This window comes from Mastomys coucha, unplaced genomic scaffold (genome assembly GCF_008632895.1).
Source record: "Mastomys coucha isolate ucsf_1 unplaced genomic scaffold, UCSF_Mcou_1 pScaffold21, whole genome shotgun sequence".
Taxonomy (NCBI): Eukaryota; Metazoa; Chordata; class Mammalia; order Rodentia; family Muridae; genus Mastomys; species Mastomys coucha.
In genome coordinates this window covers 96462419-96488113 of record NW_022196904.1, presented here as the reverse complement: position 1 = coordinate 96488113, position 25695 = coordinate 96462419, and the positions used below count along the sequence as shown (strand labels likewise).

At 45.7% G+C, this 25695-nt stretch overlaps 1 protein-coding gene across 1 annotated transcript in view; it reads right to left on the bottom strand.

Moving 5' to 3' along the window:
• The window catches only part of Ppfibp2 (PPFIA binding protein 2), a 159478-nt gene that overhangs the window by 14735 nt on the left and 119048 nt on the right, over positions 1-25695 (bottom strand). The window contains 12 exon segments of the mRNA XM_031387777.1: positions 1135-1263; positions 1794-1935; positions 2327-2359; positions 3315-3456; positions 7616-7657; positions 8425-8482; positions 9161-9228; positions 11093-11196; positions 12623-12698; positions 13704-13765; positions 15432-15543; positions 21966-22058. Of these exon segments, the coding sequence (XP_031243637.1) occupies positions 1135-1263; positions 1794-1935; positions 2327-2359; positions 3315-3456; positions 7616-7657; positions 8425-8482; positions 9161-9228; positions 11093-11196; positions 12623-12698; positions 13704-13765; positions 15432-15543; positions 21966-22058 (1061 nt within the window).

Sequence of the window (25695 nt, the reverse complement as noted above, 5' to 3'; positions counted from 1 at the left end):
ATGATGGGACAGTCATGTGAAACTCAGTGCTCTGATGTCCATACCACTCACACCGTAGCAGCCCCCTTCAGTGTACCTTTCAGTGCATTTTGCTACAGGGCAAATATGAGGGATACTGGAAGATGGCAGCTGCCCCAAGACCTTCCATGGAGCCTGTAGGAGGACACCGGCCCAGAGGCGGGTAAGACAGCACAATCTCTTTCAAAAAGACAAGAGGATGTTGATCCTTGAGTGGCACGTGGCTGACGCCTAGATTAGATGTGTAGAAGCTCACATAATTCTAAGCACAAAGTATGTGTATCACATGACTGTCCCATCATATTTTAACAAAATACTCATTTTCAATCCCCACTTTGCCAGTGCCAATGAGGAGTGGAGGGGTAGAGGCCATGTGACAGCATGCAGCTTCCAGTTAGGATGTGGTTGAACAGTGATACCGACCCAGCTTTGGGATTCTACAATCCGTTCTGATTGGCTTCACAGTCCTGTGTGAAAGGCATCACTGAGAACGAGTAACAATGGAACAGAGCCATTCATAGCCTTTCTGGTGGTTAATACTGTCAACCAGTCAGGCCCTGTCATCACCTAAAAGATACATCTCTGGTTACTTCTCTGAGGCAGTTTCTAGGTTAGGTTAATAGAGGTAGTAAGATGCACCCTAACTTTAGGCAGCATCGTCCCATCAGCTGGGAACCCTAGCTGGATAAAAGGGAGGGAGGGGGCTGAGCACCAGCATTTTTCTCATCTCTTTCCACTTCCTGACTGAAGATGTGCGTAGCCACCGTAAGCTGCTACTGTGCCTTCTCCATTGTGATGGGCTGACAGCCAGAATAATCTCTTTTTTTCCCCTCAAGTTGCTTTGGTCAGGTTTGGTGTTTTGCTGTTTGTTTGCAAGAACTAGAAAAGTAACTAACATAGCCTTCGTACCCCAGCCATGCCTGGCTGCAGGGAGTCTTAGGCTTTTACCTCAGCATATGTGAGTGTGGCACATCCACTCATGGCAAGCAGACAAGTTCTATATGAAAGACTTTTGCCTTTAGCCTCTGAGGCTGTGGGGCATTCAGGCCCCGCTTGCACTGCACCCTGGCCAGGATTTCGAAAAGCTCTTCCCAGATGGCCTGGATGGATCCTTACCATTTCTGTCCTTTGGTGTCCCTGGTCCTAGAAAGTCTTGGCCCCGCAGTCGCTCGGAGCCCACCTCGTCGAAACTCTGCCATACCCGGTGCATCGGTGTTGAAGTTTCCTGACTGAGTTCTTCGGATTCTGCATGGAGAGGAATCCACAGAGACTGTGAGGGACTAGATATGCCAGGCTCAGTCCCTACCCTGAAGCCAGGGAAGATGACCTATGATAGTGCTTCCAATAGACTCTAGATTCAATACTAAGCCTAACCCTGGGATCTGAGCCACTCCTCACAGGATCAAAGTGAAGGCTGATGCCTTTGAGGAGACTCCAGTTTTTGCCTCTGTTCAGAATTAATCAGTTGGACTAGCACGTACTTGGTTTTTGCTCTTTAAAATATTTTATGAGACACAGAAAAAAGGACACACTCTCGTCTGTGCCTCATCATGGGAGCATGGACGTGGGGCAGAGGAATGCCTAGGATGAAAGACACACTGTATTTGATGAGTGCCTGTCACGCTTCTTCTGAGTTCTGAAAAATAATAACTCACAGTCTTCCCTATAAATGTGACTATTCTACTTTTGCAGCTATGCAAATGTGGGATAAGCAGGGATGCATACAGCATCTCCCTGGTCTAAACACATGATTACAACCATTACCACCAACTTACTTTCCCCAGAATTTCTTAATGCCTTTGGGGCTCCGTTTGCCATCTGGTGTCAAGGGAGACTGGGGGCTTGACTCAGTACCAGATGAAGTAGATGAGAGTTCATTGGCCATGAGTATTTCTTCCCAACCACCTTCTGTGTCTCCTAAGGTGGACAGAATGAGAAGGCACGTGAATGAATGGGAGAGGGAACCTTCGGAACCCCACCCCTACACCAGAGCTATCCTCCTGTGGACATTCAGAACACTCTTCTCAGTGTTACAGTTAGGACTGAGCTCCATACCAAGAAAATGGGAGCCAAGAGAGTTTGAGAACATTTCCAAGGACTCTCACTAAAAACTAGTGAGGCCAATGTTTAGAATTTGGGGGATTTAAAATCTTCAAATTCTAAGACTTTGGGGTCCAAGTAATTGTAGACTATTCCAATAAGGAGCTTGCTATTTGGTCAGAGAGAGATTCTGGAATATGGGCAGGGCATGAGAAATAGAAAACAAAGGAATTCACACATTCTACCTCACCTGGAACAGTCACAGTACCTAATACGGGAGCACTGACACTCCAGCCGCGATCTTCAGCAACCCAGAAGCAGAGAAGCCACATGAAGAAGCAAGAGAGGCCAAAGTCCAGCCCAACAGTAACGGGGAAGCAAAGAAATAAAAAGAGTATCATCTAGCAAATGAGAAAAACTCAAACAGAAAGGAAAACAATCCCACGGAGGACAAGTTAAAGGGCGACCAAGCTTGGCCCACAGGTTCAGCATGGTGAGAGGAGGCATCAGGCCAAAGGATCCTGGTGCCACTTTCTCACAAGCTGAGGTATCCCCAGGCAGAAAAGGAGGATCAGCAACGGCCATGGGGAGCACTCTAAATCACAGGCAGTCCCTGTGCAAGTACCAGGACTCATACTACAGTGACCCAAAGCAGTCAGAGTATAACTGAACACAGTTATTTAAGGGTTTATCTAGAGCTACGAAAGCCTAGGGCAGCGTTGGGTTTCAAGAAATAAAGCATGGCCCAGGGGATAGCCAGGTAGAGGAATTAAGGCTGGTTAGGAGGAACTCTGTGAACACCAAAGCAGGAACTCCTGGACTAAATCAAATGTCTGCTGCTGACCACATCTGCTAGAAAAATATTCTCAACTTTGGAGTGTGTACACTGTCAGCTTAGTGGTAACAGGGACTGCATTAAAGGCAGATGCAGGAGAAGACCAGGATGTCAGAGAAGGAAGCAGGACGTGAGGACGTGAAGAGTAAATGTACATGTCCTGGGAGTGGGGGAGGCAGGGAGGTGGAGAGGACAGGCAGGGATTGGAGGAGGAATGGAGAGAGGGGAGAATGGAGGTACAATAACTTGGGAAGCAGCTTATCCAGACAGGGAATCTTTAAAAGCAGGGCCACTCTGGGACACAACTTGCCAAGAAACAATCCCCACTATTCTTAATTGTGGGCTGCAGTTATAGCTACAGTGACTGTGAATGTTAAGGACACTGTTCCTGAGGCCACCAACCCAGGGGCTGGACACTCACTCAGCTTTGGCTGGCTGCTCCCTGAAGAGTCAGGCTGGAGGGAGGCAGTGGGAGGCGATTTGGCAGCTTCTCCATTGGGTGTGGTTCCTGAAAGCTTCCCAGGTAATGTGGGATATTTCTGCTCCGCTAGGAAAGAGCTGTCCTATTAGAAAGAGAAGAGAGGGAGAGATTCCCAAATTAACCCTCAGACTTTAGTTTGAACAAATTAGGAAATCCTTGTTGTACAAACACTTTCTTCAAGAGGTACTTTTCACTTAAGTTGACTCAATGATTCTTTCTCCTGGTCTAGGAGAAAGGTAAAGATTTATCCACACAGTGACACAGAGACGGCATCAAGCCCAAATCCAGAGATGACTATAACTATTCTCGAAAAAGGAGCCCTACGCCCTTTGTCCCATGTTAGTTAGAGGTTCAGTGAATTCGCAGTTGTAACTTCTCCCCAGGCTCTTCAAAAACACAAGCCAGAGTTTACTGGCTAGCATTCTGGTTGATCCCAAAGCAAAGGAAAGCAAGAGGAGTATGCTCCAAGTGTCTCTGATCTCCCTATATTTGTTTTCCTGTGGTCACAAAAGAGGCTTTTTGCTAAGTAAGACCCTTACTCAGACCAGACCAAGGCAGATCTCTGCAAGGGTTTAGCCATGAGCACAGCCATGCTACAGAGTGATATTAGAGTCTATAGGAACTTAGAACCATCTTCTTTGAGGTACCACTTAGATGCAACAAGCACCACGGCTAGATCCTAGCTAAAAAAGAAATCCCAACAAATCCAGCTGATTTTAAGGAGAAAGACTAGCACTTATTTTTCTAAGAAGTATATAAAGATCACTAACACTACAAACCTGAGAAAAACATATAGAACACATTGCAAGTGTGAGCATAAAAAAAAAAGTCATCACCAAGAGACTCAACCATGGATCAGTTGATTGGAACCAGAAGAAGAGTAATGTGAGAGGCAGAACCAATTTTAAAACTGGAAAGTCAGAATGAGGCTGGATGACTGCCAGACCAAGACACCTTTTGAAGCTTCATTCACTGAAAGCCAAGTGTGCAGTACATTTCTGAATTCAGCCTGCTTCCATGTTCTAGGAGCTATTTGAAATTCAGTTCATTCACTCACTACACACTGGCAAGAGCCTCCACATATGAACTTAGAAATGAGAAATCTGGAGAGAAATGATAGTGTTAAAGAAATCTGGTCCATAGTAGACATGCCAAAATGTCCAAAGATGAAGATCATGACATCTTCAAGCTCGTGATGACCCGTAGAGCAGAGAGGTCAGACATGATCAGACATGTGAACCAGCCCAGCAGCTTCCCAGTGCTAGCTCATCCACTGGCAGTTGCTTCACATTCACCTGGGGCACTATGAAAACACCACCAACTCATGGGCTCCTCCCTGGCCCTGTGAATCAGCCCCTCTGAAAATGAACCCACTTCAGGTTATTTTTAACAAGCGTCTTGGATTATTCTAATACTCAGTCAGACTCAGACCATGGGAAAAAAGCAGTCAAAACAGTTAAGGGATTTGTGGGCTGGAGAGATGGCTCTGCAGATAAAGGTACTAGCTACCCAAGCCTAATGATCCAAGTTCAACTCCCACTAAAAAGCCAGATGTGATGGCATACATCTATAATCCCAGCAATCCTATGATGAGATGAGGAAGAAACAGAAGAATCACCCAGAAGCTTGGAAGTCATCTAGCCCATGGTCACGTCAGCGAGCCCACGGTAAGTTCAGCTAGGCTGAAGTGAGGTCAGCTAGCCCACAGTGACATTAGCCAGCCTGCAGTGAGGAGTGCAGCTGCAGAGGCAACAACAGATGCCCCACTTCAGTGAGGAATAAGATGAAAAATGAGCTCCTTAAGTAAACCTCTGACACATGTGCTCACAAAAACACAATAAAATAGTTGGTTTTTGTTTTAAGTTTAGAGAACTAAAGAATCAGACACCAAGTTCCAACTTCCACAAGAAATACAAAGTGGAGAAGAGCTCGAATTACAAGTTTTTTGTTGCAGCACCACATAAAGATTCCCCCAGTATAGCCAGGCAGTGGTGGCGCACACCTTTAATCCCAGCACTTGGGAGGCAGAGGCAGTCAGATTTCTGAGTTCGAGGTCAGCCTGGTCTACAGAGTGAGTTCCAGGACAGCCAGGGCTACACAGAGAAACCCTGTCTCAAAAAAAAAAAAAAGATTTCCCCACGTGTAAGGCCAGGACAACAGAAAGATTCTGACCATGACCATCCAGAGAGGTCTCTGAAGAGCTTAGGTACAGACTGAATAAGCCTTAACCCAAGGATGAGTAAAGGCCCAGACAAATAAGGAGCAGAGGGCAATGGAGTGGGCTCTCTGAGCTCTGCTTCAGCCAAGAAGCAAAGCTAAGGGAACGACTCACTGTGTAGAAAGATGCAGGATATCAAGGCAGGACAAGATGGAGACAGGAATACCTGACCCCAATTGTTCCCTAACTTCAAGAATAACACCAGCTGTGGGGAGCCAAAGATCAGGGTAGAACCTATTACCAGCTGCTCTAAATCAGAACAAAAGGGTGGCTTAAGAGAGGACAAAGCTTCAGGCCAGAATGATTCAGGAAAAGCCCTTTCTGTGTAACCTCTCAAACCCTCTGTTTGGTCATTTCTAACACGTGAATAACAATCCCTCCCCTGGGCTAGTGGAAAAATAATACACACAGAGCCCAGCATACAACTTTTAGCAAACAAACAGAAACATAGGAAGCATAACAGGCCAGGTCCAAGGGGGACAGCAATCAAGAAGAACACAGACCCTAGATACAGAACACCACAGGCTGAATCTAGAATATCATGCCCATATGTCCCAGGGCACAAATTAAAGAATCCGCCCGAGAAATGAGTAGTGTGAAGGCTGCTGACCCACTTACAGGGGAAGACAATGCACAGCTCTGAGAAGAAAGAGCTTACAGAGGGCTGGAGGGACTTGATTCTGTGTTGGGAATGGGAGAGACTGACTCATTCTACAGGAGACCAAGTCAGTAGTACACAGTCTGAGGAACTCAGGGGACAATGACTAGCAGTCAGAACACAAGGGTGACTGACACAAGGAACACTCAGCCATAAAAAGCTTTAATTTAAGCCCAGGCACCACAGGAAGGAGATGCTGTGGGAAAACTACTATACCTCTGGAATGGTGCTGGGATGAGGTGGTGCTGGGATGAGGTGGTGCTGGGATGAGGTGGTGCGTGCATGGAGGGAAGAGGTGGTCATCTTGAGCTAAGCCAAATTTCATAAGATTGTAATTATGATCAAAGGTGTGGGGGAACTCATTTCAACCTAGAATGTGCACTTTGTAAGCAGGCCTGCATCACTCACGGTAAGCAACATGCTATCTTAAAGCGTGGAAGACCCAGCGGCATGCCCAAGGGAGTAGGTGGCTACTTGCATGTTACTTAGAGATAAGTGTGAGGGGCTTCTCTGAAGCTGGGGCTGGAAGAGTGATGGCTGGGCCCCAGAGCTTTCCCAGGGGACCACAAAGCAGAAGATGTTTTCTTAGCAATCCGCATGGGCTGAGAAATGTCTGGCTAGCCACAGCAGACTACCATAAATGCAAAAAGTGAAGAGAAGTCTTTTCCTGATATGAGAATACTCATGGGGTCTTCCTTCCACAGAGTTAGAAGAGCAGAAATGCCCCCATTCTGCCATAATGGTATGAAAATACAAACAGCCTTCTCAGGCCACATGTAGTAAAGCCCTGTGTCTCCTATGGAAAGCAGAGGAGGCAGAAGGGCCATGCACAGTACATTTCCCTTACAATGGTGGCTGGGTGGGGCTGACACTAATTATACAAATCTTCAGTTTACCATGAGCTCAATACTGGTCTACCAGCTTAGGACTGTAATCAGCTGCCACTGCAGGATTCTAGAAGAAAATGAGTCCTAATGGAGTTTCTATAACATGATTTGTTCACTGAAGACAGACTGAGTGCACACCTGTGTTTTTAACCCTGGCATCTCAGCACAGAAGAGGACTATTGCGATGTAAAAACTACCACACCTTCTACCCTATAACTAAGCCTAGCCGTCTTTGTTGGAGATTAGTTTCTCTGGGCCTAGAGAGCAGAGTCATAATGATAAATGGTACACCATGGATAATGGCAGAGAAAGTGCATCGTGCATATGGACCACACAAAAATGACATTTCCCCTTTCCTCATTTCTTCTTAACTCTTACAGTTAACATATTTTAAAGCCACAAAAGCTATACCTTGCTAAAAATACTCTGGTAAACATCACAACAAAAAGACATGTGATAAGGATATAAATGAATGTACCTTGGGGTCTCCCACTGGGGACAGCTGGCTCCCATCGACACACTATGGAGTGACAAGGATTCAAACATGGGGAGAAAAGAAGAACTATTAGTCACAATCAGCAGCTCAGAGCCACCTTCCTGCTTACATCTGACACACTGAGATGTAAGAATTCTTCCTCACTCCTTTATATCAGATGATCACCACCCACAGTAAGAAAGAGGCCACTATCTAGCCATGAACAATATCCTGGGCAGTTTCCAGCACTCTGACCAATGGAGCAAGAGGCACGTGCCTGGGCAGTGTGTCCTATCAACTCCCAACTTCTGTGAATCTCCACCATGTCACTCTGACGGAAGTCAGGGGACAGTATGAAACATGGTTCACCAGAGGCTCCATCAGGGCAACCCTGTATTTAGTCAATACTAAACTCAAAGCTTTCCATTGTCCCTTCCGCCTCAACCCTGGGTCCAGTCACATGATCAAGCCCATCCTCACACAAGGGGCCACAAAGCCCTCCTCAGATCTTTTCAGAGTTTTGTTTTAAACTGCCTCTTTAATCTTCTAGATTATCCCAGGTTGTACTCCTGACATCACCCCCTTTACCTACATTACTCCTTCATTCAGAGTCCCTGCAGAGATCCCAGGTAAACTAAGGAGAAGAGGCCACAATCCACAATCTTCTTGGCTTGTGTGGCATATGGCTCTGACCTTGCTGCTCCTGCTCCTATGATCTCCTAACACCTGCATGCTCCCACCAGCCCATTCCAGCACTGTGCTGGGCCTAAAGGAGTAACTCCAAAATTGGCACAGCTGATTGATGAGCTGACCTTATCCCCAGATTCACTTCTCAAGTCTTCTAGACTACAGGAGAGTTTCTTCTGAGCCCTGGATAATAAACACAGAAAGGAATCTTAGTGACCATGGAAAGGGTTCCTTGGTGTCATTCATGAACAGGGCATGTTAGATGCTTAACCAATAGCCTGCCTTCAGCATGGAGTAAAGGTCAGAGAGAAACCACCTTATAGGAGATAAACCACATATGAGGCAAGACCCTGGGGAAGCCTGGCCCAACAGTGGGACTAATAAGAGATGACCACTGGATCTCCCTGAGGAAGCCCAGCAGCCACAGAGTCAGGGTGAAAGAAAAGTGCTTGGGCCACCTAGCCTTTAAATCCAAAAGTAATCTGGGTAGGAAGCTACAGACCCCTCCTTTGGGAGGAGGCAAGCACACCCAGCAGCTATGGCTTCAAGCATGGCCTCCAACCCTTCATTCTGGCTCTACCTATGCTGAGCACTCAGCTCAGGGGACCTGTGTCTTCACAGGGGTTATTCTTCTGAGGACATCAAATGCACAGAAAGGGGACAATGCTACAGTGGCCACAGAGGAAATAAAGGGATTACAGCCAACAAGTTCCCTGGGTAGGTCTTTCCTCAATGTCAGGGACTCTCAGCCTATGGGAGCAGAAATCCCTCGGTAGCCAGAAGAGGTTGGCTTAACGCTGTTCCCAGAGCCCTGTGGCTATACACACCACACCTGCCCCAGAGAGAGTTCAAGTCTCCTACCTGGTCTCCAATGATTTCTGTGGCAAAGGAGGTGGTCCTGGGGTGGGAGAGCTGCATCGTGGCGATATCTATTTCACAAACAGAAGAGCAGCCATGGAGGGCTTTCCCTTGGTGACTTTCCCCTTTTTGACTCCTCTAAGAATACTTCTGCCCCTGGCTACAGCCATGGTGTATATACTCATATGAATGCTTTGTTCTTTCAAGAAATGATCACCAAATAATACATCAAGTTCTGAGAGACGATGGGCATATAAGCCTCTAGGATCAAATGGTTCTTTGTCCCTGAGCCCTAGACCTTAGATGTAAGTTCAGGTCCCAGCACCAGACCCCCAAGGCTGAGAGGATGCCATAGCCTCTGTCCCTTTCATAGCTAGTCTCATCTTCTCTCACTCAGAGGATCACTAGCCTACATCATCCAAAACACTTCCTTTTGGCTTGAGTGAGTCAGTCAGATTCTGTGACTCACGAAGAGGACCCTAGAGATATAGTCACTCAGCAAGCACCCACATCATCTATTACCTGACAACCCTATATTAGGAATTAAGCATACCCACATCAGGAGGCTGATTAATAAGTAGGGATAGAGGAGCCTTGCCTGTCTGAGACAATGAGGATGACAGGACAGCTATCTTCACTGCTGCTCTCACTGTAGAGCCCTGTCTTTTTCCCCAAGCCCCAGGCCTTTCTGGTTTGCTCTAGGAAAATCTCTGACCTCATAGCACAGGTATTAAGAACCTGAGCTTGCATTCATGTCCTATTCTGCTATCTATCTGCCATCTACCTGCAGAGTGACTTAGACAAACTATGTGAGTCCTGATTACTGCTCAGATATAACTACCAGCAATCTAATGGACCTTCCTTGAGTCAATAGTGGGGAATGAGGAGTATGTTATTGAATGCCATTTGCTCCTTCACTGAAGATTAAGTCCTTTACTAAAGGAGCTGAAGGAGACTGCAACCCCATAGGAAGAACAATATCAACTAACTGGACCCTTCAGAGCTCCCAGGAACTAAACCACCAACCAAAGAGTATATACATGGGTGCATCCATAGCTCCCACTACCTTTGTAGCAAAAGACTGCCTCATGTGGCATCAGTGGAGATGTTTGGTCCTATCGAGGCTTGTTACCTCAACAAAAGGAGATGCTAGAGGGGTGAGGCAGGAGCGTGTGGGCACCCTCTTAAAGGCACAGGGGAAGGAGGATCGGACGAGGGGCTGCAGAGGGGAGACTGGGAATGGGGACAATATTTGACATGTAAATAAATAAACTAATCAAAAAATGATTAAATAATCAGTTTTAGTTTGATCTTTCTGGATCTCATGAATCTTTTGGCCCAGCTGTAGCCCCTACCCCCTCAAGGTCTTTGTCTATGAGCGTGTTTATTTATCTGCGTTTAACCACATTCAGAGAGTGATACAGTGGAGTCAGATTTTAGAGCAAAGAGGAGGAAATCCATGTGCTGGTTAGAGGGGCTGACAGAGGCATGTGTGAGGGAGGAACGCACTGCTGTGGAAGATGCCCATGTCTGTACATAGTCGAGACAAACTCACTCATTTATCAAATATGTGGAAGTCCACTGGGTATAAGTCATAACTGCAGACCCTGGGGAAGCCTTGGTAAATAAAATAAACACCATTCTTGTTCTGTTCTTCATGCCAGAGAGGAAAGATAAACAGAAAGCCAATTAAAGAGGAAAATTCCTGCCCTTCAGTGTTCCAGTGGTCACCATGCAGTCCCTAGCCAGAGCTCAGGCCTGGGCCTAGGTACTTGCTCCCTGAACCTTCTTGCCACAGCTTAAGGGATATCCCCTAGATTGCACTATTCATCAGTTAAGGTATATAATGGGTAGGTGTCTGCTGGATGGATGCCTCTCTACATCAAAGCAAGCTCCCCAATAGCAACTGAACCCTACATTGTGGAAAATGAGTACCTCTTGTTTCAGTACTTCCTCTGGGCTTTTATTTGTGGTATTCCATTTTCGGAAGCTTCCCTCTATTTCGTCTTCATTGACAGAGAGGGCTCTTTCTGAAGGCCCTGGAAATATTAAAGCATTGGTGAGATTATTATATCGCTACTGTGAGACTTGCTCAAATACTCAGAAACTTGCTCAAAATCTCATACCATGGAACCCTAGTGGTGTTTGTTCTTTATTTACAAATACCAAGAAGGATTGTTTCAGATTGGGGGCTTGACTCCACCCTGTCTCAAAAACAAGAAAGTCTAAGACATATTTACATTGTTATGGTTTGAGTATAGAATGTTTGTCATAGGCTCATGTGTTTGGTTCTCAGATAGTATTGCTGAGATTTGGGGAATCTGTGAGACTTTTTAGAGGTGGAGCTTCATTGGAGGAAGTAGGCTACTGGGCTAAGAGGAGATCCATAGGTTACTGTTGGGTCCGTTTCTGATCAGTCTTTCCACTTCCTGGACAACCAGAATGCAAGAAGTCCCTGCTACACATTCCTGCTGCTACGGTACACATGCTTCTAACTGTGAGCCAAAGTAAGTTTTTTCTCCCCTATGTTGCTTCTTGTCATGTATCTCATGAGAGCAACAAGAAAAGTAATTACTGCATAAAGAGACATTAATAGGGAATGGGAAAATTCTTCAGGGCATCCAATCAATGGTTGCCACCAGGGTCACTTTAAGGTCACAGTTTATCCATAAAACAGAGAGATAAGCCACTTCTTGCTTCCAAGTTTTTATTTATTGGCCAAAGGCAATCAGGTCCCATGAGAGATTTGGCCCAACATCACAAAGAATTAGAGAAAACAGGCGACTTCACTTGTGTGGGTTCTGGCAGGTACCTTGGGCAGGGACCAGTTAGTTCCTATCTCAGCAGAGACAAGGTTTGTTTCCAAACAGAGTCAGTAGCTCAGCCAGAAGCAGGTATCCCTCAAATAACCCTCCTGTGAAAAACTAACTGCTCTTACAGGATCAGCAATGGAAGCCAGGTCCAGTGCATGAGCCACACGAGCACCACTGTGCTCATACGAACATAAGGTGCTTGCATACTGCACTGGTCTGGGCGGTAAACATGAACACTGACTTTCTATGGCAACCTGGCCCCCTGGTGACTCATGGAAGTCCCCTACATGTCATCTGCATCTGCAGGGAACTACATATCTTGTGAGAAGCTGACTCTGACTGACCCAGTCTGATTCTTCTCATGCTTGAAGGGGGATCCTAAGAAGACAGATTGGAGACCCTCTAAGGAGAAGGATTCCCAAGAGCTAAAAACCAAAAGGGGGTTCCCTAGAAGCTCTCACCTAACTACCACATTGATGAAATTTCCAGAAATCACCATCTGTACCATCCAAGAGTCTAAGTCTACATATGGATCTGTTCTCTAATGCATCTCCAACCAGGGGGCAAAGGCCCTGACAGCAGAATTGTTCCTGCTTCTGACATAGTCGACAAAATATCTTTCAGGGGAAGTGGGGACTCCTCCTTCTCTTACCCTGAGTTGCCATCACAATCTCCTTTACTCTTAGGTACTGGTTCAACAGCCCTGCCAGCTCTTCTATCCGACGGTCCTGCCATGATGTAAGAGCAGAACAAGATTAGCACCACCTCTGGTCTCTAGTCAACTGTATCTGGAGCACAATGAAAAAAAAAAAAAATCCCATATAAGACTGCTAAAAACCCCAAAGAGAGAAAGTTAGGGTCTACTGAGCCCCAATGGTCTGCCTCACAGGCAGCTTACGACCCTTAGAGCCCTATCTGAAGGTGTGGGTCAACACTCACTGATACCCTGAAGAGGCCCATGTGCTGGCAGAACTATACACTCTGCCTTATACTCTCTGGAAACAGTCTTGATGCAGTGTGCCTCTCATTGCTGTGTTACCCTCTGGAGCTACACACATAGACATTTCCCAATCTCTTCACCCATCCCTATGGAATCTGAAGTATTTTATATAATAGAGGATATTCCTAGAAAGAATCCAGTCTGGGACCTTAGGTCACATAGATCCTGAAACATACGGGTTAGAAATCTTAGCTCTGCTATATACTGGTCACCTGGCCATGTGCAAAGCTATCCAAGCATTTTTTCAGTCTTTTTCTTCTGCTGAAAATGTGGGGCTGTGATTCTCAGAGACACTGTTTATACTACTTAGGTATTTTTCTGTGTCTGAGTGATTATGCGGTAATCAGATACGACATGGTAGCAGAGTAAACTGGGGCACCGCATGCTGCTAAAAGTGTCCCTGTGATACTTCTACCATGAGAGGCAAACTTCACACAGCGGGCTGTTGCTGAGCTTGCTAAGAGTTGTGACATGAGCGAGCATAGGGGTTTTTCAGCACACCACCATGAACAGACAGGGCTCTAAGCCTCCCTTGAGAGATTCAGTTTAGGAGAAATTCTCAAGCATCATAAACAAGTACTGAAGTTGAATCTCTAGTGGCGAAAGCTGTTGTCTTAACATATCTTGTCAGTGACAGCATAGCACTGTCCAGTAGAGCTGAGGGGTCCAGAAGGGACCAAAGAGTTAGAGGCGCCTGCGAAGAAAGGACAAGGTGCCATGGCAACTGTCTCACCTTATCCTCATTGGCAACCAGCAGTGTTTCCATCCCCATTTTCAGACGGTGGATTTCTTGATCTAAAAGAATTGAGGTATAGAAGGAATTACTTGTTCAAATACGGCAGCTATTCACAAAGGCTGATGGCCTTTGACATGTGAATATGGCTCTTTTTTACTTGTCCAAAGAGCCCAAGAGATTATCTGCACAGCCTGTCTCATTAGACATTTGTTGGATACATTATGAATAACCTAGTGTTTTGTCTTTTTTTTCTTCTTTATCTAGGGGCAAAATAAAAATATCATTTACTCAAAACTGACAGAGGAATAAAAAAATCTTTCATAAACAGCATTTCCTAAGAACATAAATATTCATATTGCATGTATGAATATCATATATATCATAATTAGATGCCTAGGCTCCTGATTAGTTTGAAGGAAGACCATGCAGTCAGGAAAACTAGAAGCAGAGGAAAATTTTAGAAAAGAAAACCCAAAATAACTTATGGATGATAAATGGAGACTGGGTATCATACAAAGTTTTGGTAGTTGGTTTAATTTCAAACTATATAATCTGATTAAATAAATGTTTATATATGAGCATGGAGCTATAAGCCTATAATCATAGCTTTTCCTAGACTGAGATATGAGAAACAAGGTGCAAGCCCTGCCTAGGAAACTTAGTATCTCAAAATAAAACAAACAAAAAAAAATTTAAAGGATAGATATACAGTTTAGTGCCAGAGTAATATGTCTTCTATGGACAAGGCCTTGAGCTCAAGCCAAAACCAAAAGAAAATAAAATTAAGGTGTAAGGGACAGCAAGATGGCTCCATGAGTACAGGCAGTGGCTGTCAAGCCTGATAACTCCAGCTGGAGAACCAAGCCAGGGAGTGCTGAGGCCAGGATAAGGCTACACACACTGGCAGCAACATGGGACTGGCATTGCTCAGTATCCAGGTGGCAAGTAGGGGAGCTTGGGCATCTGTGATCTTTCCATATCCTTGGAGAATTGCCACAACATACTATGTATGCTAAGAAGAACTTGAAGGTTTCTTCTGGTTTTAATCTGCAAGACTTGAACTCCCCAGGGAGCATCCAGTATCACTTCCCTTATTTAATGACTCAGTTTTACCGTGAGCCAAATATTGTGCTAGGCTCTGAGGTGCTTTTAAACAAAGATAAAATCCTTAACTCAGAGTAGGGTGACCTCAAGACCTCCCAAAATACAGCACTACTAAGTAACAGTATGCAGTACCCTGGGAACAAGAGGCTGCTGAGTTCAAGAATAACAGGACCAGGACAAGAAGAGCTGAGAAATGACATTTAAGTGGAGCTCTAAGGATGACAAGGAATTGGTTTGCTTCTGGAACCTCAGGGCTTTGTACAAATGTCAGGCAGGATGAACTGCTAAACCTCCTCTTTGGTGGTAACACAAAAGCAAGGCTTTTCAATCCAATGAAGTCAGGTTGTTTTTAGGAGAAAAAAGCTCCAGAGGGGGCTGAACAGAGCTTCAATGTGTGAGAAAAGCCTTCAGAGCTGAGTGTTCTAGGTAAGGGAGGGGTGTGACAAAGATCCCACAATAAAACTCAGCTTCACAGGCAAGCACACCATATGCATAATAAGTGTATGTACATGTGTGGGTACATTATTCATACCCGGCATGCAAGGACACACATACTCATCCACAGATAAAAGAGTGGGCCCAGGGCTTAAGACAATGCGCTCTGTCAGTCAGTCTAGTTACCTCGCTCTGCATGGTCACTGTGGAGAGCTGCACTCCGGGAAAGTTGGCTGTGAAGGCGCTCAATTTCTGCATCTTTTAGGGCCACCTGTTCTTGCAGCTGGGCTACCTCAGCCTGAAGAAGCAACAGAGAATCCCTTCCGGGTCAGAGAGACTTCCAGCTCATCACAAAGCACCTCATTTCATAATCCAGAGCCCACTGGATCCCAAGGGATAGGAGGAGTGAAGGACACAGGCAAGGAGTAAGAGTGGATAACTGCCCTCCCCACTGAGTGGAACCCTGCAGAAGGAACTCACTCGCCTGCATCCTGCATCATCTTGCTCCTGCATCCCCTTATCTGACCAAGCTCTCTCTCTCTCTCTCTTCCCTGCTCTGTAAAGCCTGGGTAAAACTGAGGCCAGAGGAGCTGTACACATTTGGAAGCCTCTGTTGCTGCTGCACAAGTTGGACTGTTGATTTTGCACATGGTCTTTCCTCTCTCAGGATACACATTCTCCTTAGATACTTTCCGTTTGTGCAGTTAGTGCTTTTGCCCAACCTCCAGGCACAGCTGCATGCTCTCCATGTGCATACATTCAAGCTTTAGAGTGTGTTACGAACGTATACTTTTCTTAAAGGAAAGCATGTAAGCACACTGCACACGCATTCATACATGCACACGCATTCATACATGCACACACACTCATACATGCACACACACACACACACACACACACACACACACACACACACACACCCTGGCACTGACACTGGGTAGTTCCCACATCTCCACTATGCATAACAGGTTATATTTCATCACAGCACTATGCATAATTATCCATGCTTTCCAGATTCATTAGAAAATCAGAGCTCCTTCTATCTCACTCCAAGAGGCCTCTTGTGGCCAAACAAATCCAGAATCTCTCATGTCCCAGTTGCATGACCTTGGCCAAGTAAATGAGCCTTTCTGAGTCTTGGCTCAATAGCTTCTACTTCATGGGCTGTGGGAAGACTCCATAATATAACGATTATGAGTGACTATCACATCACATGAGAGGCTCAATAAGCACTGCAATCATATTAACAGTTCATTCCACCCTATTCCTTACCTTAGGAAAAAGCTCCATTCTGAATGTTAAACCAAGAAAAGGTTTAGAACTAAACTCTGGCAGTAAAACACACAGCAAAGGTATTTACCCTGCCCACTGCTCACCACGCAGGAACCTAGTCATATTCTAACTCTGAGTAGTATGTGGGGCCCAAGGCAATCTTTGAACTGCAGCAAGGAACCAAGTGAGTACTAGTCCTATTGGTGACTCTTCTGCCTGATAGGTTTTGCTCACTGATATCACACTGAGTACCCACACTCTTCAGCCACCATTCTCACTGTTTTCAAAAAAATCTATGTAGTCCCATAAGAACCTGTGGGAGAAAGCTATATTCCTGAAAAGACTGAGAGAAATCAGAAACAGTATATGACTCCAAGTGAAATCAGACAGCCAGTGTGTGACCAGGCAAGGATGCTGTCTTAGTTACTGTTCTCCTGCAAGAAAGAGACACCATGACCAAGGCAACTCTTATAAAAGAAAGCATTTAAGCCAGGTGGTGGTGGCGCACACCTTTAATCCCAGCACTTGGGAGGCAGAGGCAGGCGGATTTCTGAGTTCAAGGCCAGCCTGGTCTACAGAGTGAGTTCCAGGACAGTCAAGGCTACACAGAGAAACCCTGTCTCGAAAAAACAAAACAATCAAACAAACAAAACAAAAAACAAAAGAAAGCATTTAACTGGGGGCTTGCTTATAGTTTCAGAAGGTTAATCCATTATCATCATGGCAGGTGCTGGAGCAATCACTGAGAACTTTACATCCTGATCCACAGGCAGCAGGCAGAGCAAGGGAGAGACTGGGTCTGGCATGGGCTTTTGAAAATGTAAACCCCATCTTCAGTGACACACCTCCTCCAACAAGGCCACACTCCTAATCCTTTTCTAAATAGTCTGCCAACTAGGAGCTAGACATTCAAATTTATGAGCCTATGGAAAGAGGGGCTATGTTCATTAAAAACATAATAGATGCCAACCTCTGACATGTGCTCCGATGCAGAATGCTACCCACCCAGCCTGCCTGCGCCAGTGTATAGTGTCATATACCTCAGTCTCTCTGCTTCATCACAGGACATCATCAGTCAGCTTGATGCTCCAATGCAGAGCTTTACCCACTTAACTAGTCTTCTCTCCTGCAGATCTCCATCCACCCTCCCAGCCCGCTACTGCAGTGGAGAGCTCCAGGGACTCCAGGCTGCATGCTATCAGGTTAATAGGATGAATGAAGGCCACTCTTAAGAGACTTAGTATTTCTCAGCCTTCTCAATGGTTCTGAATAAACCTTTCCTCACATCCTCCAAATGGGACAGAAATAAAAAGGAAACAGGAGATGCAAGGTCAGATTTCTTTACTGCAAAGCTCACTATAAAGCACATCCCCTCTGTTCTGGGCTACACCCAGAATCAAGAGAGCAAAGTCTGGCTATTCTATCCAGCTTACTGAGATGGGTACCCATAATGGACCACATATCATTTGGGGCCTGTGTGTCCACTGGCTTAAGAATAATGGTGCCAATGGCTTCTGACAACTCTAATCTTAGGATTCTCAACCTAAATGCATTTCATTTCCACCAGGGTCAGGATATTCTTCAGAGATAAATCTCTCAACTTTTCTTGCATGGCTCCTTGCCTGTGGTCCTCTAGTGTGGACAGGATGGTCTCTGTTACCAATGTTATGCTTGTCTGCTAGCCTCACAGACAGACTTCAGTGAAGTGGGTCTACTGGGTCAGAGTGGCACTCAGGGGTCTCTTCTCCTTGAGGTTGGCTTCTATATGAGGCCACTGATGTACTATGGATCCTGTCTTAATTACTTTTCTATTGCTGTGATAAGATACCATGACTGAGGCAACTTATAGAACAAAGTTTATTGATGGCAGAGAGCATTATAGCATACAGGCGGGCAGGTGTGGAACTGAAGCAGTAGCTGAGAGCTTATATAGTAAGAATGAGGCATACAGAGCTAACTAGGAATAGCACAGGCTTTTGAAACCTTAAAGCCCACGACCCAATGACACATATCTTCTAAAAAGGCAACACCTAATTCTTTCCAAATAGTTCCAACAACTGGGGACCAAGTATCCAAAATATGAGCCTTTGCCACAGATCCCATAGTCCAAGTGATTTGACTCAACCTTTACTTCTGAAATAGCCACAGAACAAGGAAAAACTACAGGTTCTCTGCTATCCATAGAAAGCCACCTATCCCACAGGTAGATGGATGGATAGCCCCATCCAGAAAGCAATGGCTCTCTCAACCAAAAAAAAAAAAAACCTCTGCTGCCAGAGATCCCCGATAGCCAGAAGCTGGCAGTGTGGCAGAGACGGGTGCTCTGGGTCCCTGCAGGGCAGGAGAACATCAGCATCCCTACAGGACTGTGTCTTACTAAGCTCAGGGCACAAATCCTACTGACGATAAGCCACCTTTACGGACTACGGAGCCTTACACTGAAGACTGAGCAGCTTACAAACACAGAGAGGGTTCAGTTTGGGAAGCTGCCACTTCAGGAAGGAACAGGACGGCACAGAAAGGGGAGACCCCGACCCAAACCTCACCTCGGCCACTGGAGGTCTCGTGTTCCTTAATGGCAAAATTGGTCTCAAACACACCATTGGCACTATTCTCTGACTTAAAAAAAAGAAAAGTCTGCAATGGGCTGGGTGAGTTCTGGCAGGAGGTATTTCACACCTGGTAATTATTAAAGACACCTTAGCATCTCACGGGTCCACATGCCAAGGCAAAGAGCCTGGGTGGATTAAAAAGAGTTTCTTGGTTTTATAACAAAGGGTGATGTGTGCAACTTCAAAGGTCTCACCGGGGCTGGACTGGCAGGAGTGAGTGCCGTAGTGGAAAGTTTTGAGCTACTGGAAAAAACAAGGCTCTTAAACCGGTGACAACAAAGCCTAGCACATACAAGGCTCTGTGCTCAGACAATAGTCCACGTCAGGCTGGGCCTGCCTGGTGGTAAGAGTGTGGGAGGGTTACTCGCTCTCTCTGGGCCTCCATTTTGTCGTCTGTAAAATGGTTAAGCATGCTATATTTATACATGGGAATATGATTATATAAGTACTAACATCATGTTCAGCACTTCTCTTTTATTAACTTAAGAAATTATCAATTTTCAAATGGGAAAAAAAGCACAATATATACTGTTGTATAAATCATCACCAGAAACTGAGGAAGAAATTGAGAAAGGGAGAGAGAGAGAGAAGAGAAGGGAGGGAAAAGAGGAGGGAGGGCCTCCTGGTAATAATAAAATAAAAACACCTGGTAGGGAGGAAATATTAACAATGGTGGTAGTGGCTGGGTGATCTTTATTCCTTTATTTCTTTTAAAAGATTTTAAAATTTTTTTTATGAGTTCATACATAAATAAACATACATGTTTTGCCAACATGTATAATTTTGCACTACAGGCAGTGATGGCAGAAGCCAGTGGGGCTTGTCAGGCCCCTAGAATTAGAGTTACAAAAGGGGGATGGGGGAGGGGTTGGGGGTAGGGGAAGGACTGAGAGGTTGGGGAAGGGCTGAGGGATTGGGGAAGAATTGGAAGAAAGGGTGAGTGACGGAGGGGGTGGTAGTGAGTGGGATGTAAAATAAGTAAAAACAAACAAACAACAACAAAAACATGAACACACACTGAACACTGAAATGCCTGCACAGCATCACCAGCTGTCACCTGTGAATGGCTCTATAGGACCCTAGGGAAAGGCAGAAGTGTTTTCTCTTAAGGTGCAGCGGCCCAGGCTCCTTCCAGGAGAAACCGGACTTAAAGTCATTGAAGAATCTCCTTCCTCCTCCTAAAATCCTACACTCTGTCCCTCCGCAGAAGGCTCAGTAAGGTAATGTGACCCAGCCACACAATGATCTGCTAGTGAGCAGATCAGAGTGACCAGAGCTTTCTTCTGCTCCAACAGTCTCTTCTCTGTATTAGGAGATTCTATGATCTTTTATTCGTTTTGAAATTTATTATACATTTTTCAAACAACAGACTCTGGAGTTGGCAAGATGGCTCAACAGGTAAAAGCTCCTGTCACCCAAACTTGGCAACCCAAGAGAAAGCACTCCCTGTCACCCTGACCTCCACAGGTAGCCAGAGCACACGCACACCCAAACACCCTTACTTCCTGACACCCCACACACACACCCACACACATAATACCTAAATCACCCTGACCTCCACAGGTAGCCAGAGCACACGCACACCCAAACACCCTTGCTCTCCCACACACACAATAAAAAATAGCATAACTAGGTTTTAGTGTGATGTTTCCTATTGTTAACCTGACAACTAATTTAACATTTTTAAGATATAATATGCAAGGCAAAAATAATTAAATCAGGGGACTGGAGAGGTGGCTCAGTGGTTAAGAGCATTAACTACTCTTCCAGAGGTCCTGAGTTCAATTTCCAGCAACCACATGGTGGCTACAACCATCTGTAATGAGATCTGATGCCTCTTCTGGTGTGTCTGAAGACAGCCACAATGTACTTGTATACATAAGATAAATATATTAAAGAAAAAAAAATCAATTTTTTTTCCAAGACAGGGTTTCTCTGTGTAGCCCTGGCTGTCCTGGAACTCACTCTGTAGACCAGGCTGGCCTCGAACTCAGAAATCCACCTGCCTCTGCCTCCCAAGTGCTGGGATTAAAGGCATGTATCACCACTGCCTGGCCAATAAATCTTTTTTTTTTTCCTTTTTTGCTGCTTTTGTTTGTTTTGCTGTGCTGCTGTTTTCTGAGACAGAAGCATGCTGTTTAGCTCAGGCTGGCCTGGAACCCACTATGTAGTCTAAGATAGCCTCCAACTCCAAGTAACCCTCCTGATTCAATATGCTGTGGGTATGTTGAGATGACAAGTACCCAAGATGCCTACCCACTTAACACTACTTTTAACCCCTGCAGTTCAATGAGGAGAAACTTACAAGAAAGAAGAAATTAATATCTCACTAAAGAATTTCTTTTTGGTGTCCTTTATATGGCAAGCTCCCCAATACAGTAAAAATTATTTGGTTGAAAAAAAATAAAGCAGGCTTTATCATTTTAGAAATGCATGGTTATTGTTATTTCTAGAAAACTGACCATGATAGGAACTGCCTAGTTTAAGCACATGTCCCCAGCAAATTACTCAGCCTCACCCTCCTGCTTTCTGCTGTCACTCATCTGCCAGCCACTCACCCATTCTCCCAAGAACCTCCTTGGCTAAGTCACCAGGGACAGTAAGATGCTGCCAGAGGAAGGAAGCAGGGCTGGGGACCTCAGCAGTTCTCACTTCAGTTTCCCAGGCTCTCATGAGGAACCTTTTTACAGCAGAGCTGCCTGCTACAGTCTAAGCACTCCTGTGTTGGGCTGCTTTGCATTTTCATACTTCTGTTGTAGAGAAGCCTGAGAGTGAAGCCCCTCCCAGCAGGACCCCCACTCCTCCCCCTCCTCGGGTGCCTTACACTGCTGGTTACCTTAGTGGCCTTCAGCTCCCACTCGTACTGGTTCCGTTCATTCTCCAGCTCCTCCACTTTGATTTTGAGGTGCTTGAGCTCTTGCAGTAACTCCTGGTGAGAAGAGGGAGAATGTCAGAGCTGTGATAGAGAAAGAGCAAGCACAAAGTCTCCAAACTGGATAAAGCTCATGCAGAGGGAGCTGGGGGGAGGCAGCAGCAACTGTCTACAGCTGTCTGGAGCCAGCAGGCTCCATGTCTGCAGCTTTGAACTTTAAACACGGTCTGTGATCCAGAAAAGGCTGTGTGCCCATTTTAAAACAAAGGCCAGAGAGTTCCGGAATAAGAGAGAAAAAGCTACAGTGTACATATGTGTGCGTTTGCATGTATACGTGTAGGTCAAAGGACAACCTTGGGTATATTCCTCAGTCAATGTTTTTAATTTATTAATTTTTCTCTAGAACTGGTCTCTTGCTGGTTGGCCAGCAAGCCCCAGGCATCTACCTGCCTCTACCCCATCCTGCTAGGACTACACTTGGACTGTCTGGGGGGCGGGAGAGGGGGCAAGGAAGTTATTTTGTTGGTGGTGGTTTTGTTTGTTTGTCTGTTTGTTTGTTTGTTTGTTTGAAACACTTGTTATGAAACTCAGGTCCTCATGCTCATCACTATACCAAACAAGCTACCTTCCCAGGCTAAAACTCAATATTACCCTCTTATTTTTATATCCTGTCATCCCCGTTCTCTGACATCCGAACCTCCATGAGACATGCCCAGCTCATGCACAGGAGTCACAAACAGACAGGTCAAGCTTGAGAGTGGGAGGTGCAGGGATGTTGATGTAAAGGCGACTTCCCTAGTAGTGGAGGAAGGAGCAGGAAGCCAGGAACATCTATCTCTCTGTGATAAAGGCAGGGAACTCAGAGGAGGACATGGCAAGCCTCTGAGCTTCGCAAGCAGTGAGAGTCTGAGAACAAATGCTGAATGCCAACCGCAGATGCCAGTGTGAGTGTCCAGTTCAGACGAGGAGGTTTAAGCAAGAGAAACAGGGAAGGCATGCAGAGAGGAATCGAGTAGAGGCAGAAAGTGAGACTGCCCATTGAGGTGAACCAGAGATTAGATGCCGCGTGCACTGGAGATGAGACTCGGGAGCTGTGGGGTAGGAAGTTCTACAGCTGCGTGTTCACTGTGACACTGTGGATGGGAGGTCAGTGACACTTCCTGACTGGAGAAGGGATGTTAGAACCACTTCCACACACACATTTGTACAGGTGGTAAGTGGGGCAGGAATTTAACATCTTCTGATTCTGGGACCCCTGGTTGAAAACTCCCTCAATAAAGGGAGCAACACTCAGCAAAGTTATCTTTGTTGGTTTGTTCTGTTCTGAGGCAGAATCTCAAAGGCTAGCCTGTAGACTCCTATACAGCACAAACTGGCCTCAAGCTTTCAAACCTGCTTTTACCTTCCAAACACTGAGGATTACAACATATACTACCAATGTGATCTGCCAACATTGTTATCTTGAACCAAACTTCACTTCGGTTCAGGTAACCACTACTTCCTATCAGAAGAACTGCCATAAAGGTCATTAATTCTGTTTGGGTCCAAGCTTTATCTATGTCACGTCCAAGAATATTGTTATGTCCCATTTCCCTCCAAAAGTACTACCATGAGTGCAATAAGTACTGATAGCCTGAGGATCTTCAAATGGTTGATCCTTTGTGACCTTGGCCCTATGGAAAGCCTGATTGCTAAGCTTCCAAAGGAACAATGGTATTAGCACACCCATCTGATCACGGCACTCCCTTGCTTCTTGAAGCTTCTAAACTTTAAGTCGTGACCAGCCTGGCCTGTCCCAGCTAAGCTCTAATATGTCACACTGGAGAATTTTCCACTCTGCTTCCCAGCTTAGGCTCTCTCTATATTCACCATTCTCTTTCTAACTGCCCACCATGGTAACTCCTGCCTACCCTTCAGCCCACCATCACATTAGAGCCCTCTGTGGGAGTCGTCTTCAGGAGTTTCCCACAGATCTCCTGTAAGGTTTATCTGTAGGATTGCTAATGGATAGTTCTGTTCCCTTCTGTGAAGTCTGGGGAGCCTTTTTAAACCTCTTACCCAGCAGGTCCTGGCACATAGCTGTTGATGAGTGAATACCTGATATTCAAGTTACTATTTAACTGGCTTAGGAGTCTTTGCATTCTGAGATAATCTACCATGAAGTAACACTGCTTCCATAGGAATCTTGTAAGATAATTTATACAGCTGAGGTAAGTATTTCTTGATACTTATTGAAAAAGAGTCCTCTAAGCTAAGGTGACGGTGCCCTTGATCTTCATCACTGGGCTACAAGACTTTTGGTTGCCTATTTGGACTTACCAGAGATTCAGAATCCGTTTCTAGTAATATTGTTGGCCCCGCCTGAGCCTTTCCAGTGCTCAGCAGGTAGGAAGAGTCTGTCTGTTTTGTTCCTGTCTTGGGGGAGGAGGGTGCTGCTCAGTTTGCTCTGACAGGGTACCATGCCAGCTGGGGACAGAATCAAGAAAGCACAGGCTACTGCTGTCAGAGTTCGTGTGACTTCTTTGGCATATGGCCCAAAAGGTAATGAACTCACTATACTGTGATTATTATGTGGGTATTGTTTTCCTGGAAGTTCAGGTGATGACTTAATTATTCATAACAAATGAAAAAACCGAAGTTGTGTTTACTCCCTGGTGTGGGGGGTGGAGCTAAACTTCTCTAAACATAGATTTGAAAGAATCTTTTTCCCACGATGCTTGGTTTTTTATCCCTTAAAGAGAATCACACAATGAGGCTTCATTTAAATATCCAGTCCAGGGCAGAGGGATGTGTCTGGATCATAGACTGGGAGAAAGAATCTTGAATCTTCCTTTGGCCCAAATCCCCCACCACTCAGAGCCTGCAACACACCTTAATCCTATTCCTAAAGATGGGGAATGTGGCCTTCTGAGGGCTAGTCTCACCTGCTCAAACCCTGCTTAATGAGGGTCCCAGCCACCCACCTCACATCAACAGAGGCCTGTGTGAGACCAAGTTCTGCCCTAAGGTAACAGGAGATCCATGCAGAAGCCACTGCACACAGTTCTGGTTAGGAGAAACCCCAGCCTTCTACCACTGAGACATCACACACACATGCGCTGATATACTTAAGTGTGGTTCCTACAGGTGACCCCTTCCAAGGGGCACAGTCCTGGCTGTAGGGCTGGGGCTTGGCCTCATGGTCACCGGCCACCACCTCCTCGGGGTGGTCCCTAGCCAGTAACAGGCGCTCCTGAATCTGCCTGTGGATGTCCAGCTGCAGCCTACACATCTGTTCCTGCAGCTCACTGATCACATTCAGAACTGACTGTGGGAAGGAAGAGAAAGCAGAGAAAAGCACCCAACATCAGTCACCAGCAGATGCAGACCACCTTGGGAGAGCAGCTGCGAAGGAAGACAAGTATGCAGAAGATGAGCTTGACTGGGGAGGGAAGGGTGGCCCCCAGGCCAGTCCATGGCCAGGTCCCTCTTTGACAGAAGAAAAGTACCTGCCATGGTTTGGCGTAAGGCCTGCTTCATTCTTGGACCTGTCTTGAAGTTTAACATCTACTTTGTGCCACACTGGATGGCCATTCTTCTAAGTCAACAGCTGAGGTACAGAGCCTGGCAGATCCCATCATCTAAGCAGAAGCAGCAGCAGCAGTGGTACACACACACACACACACACACACACACACACACACACACACACACA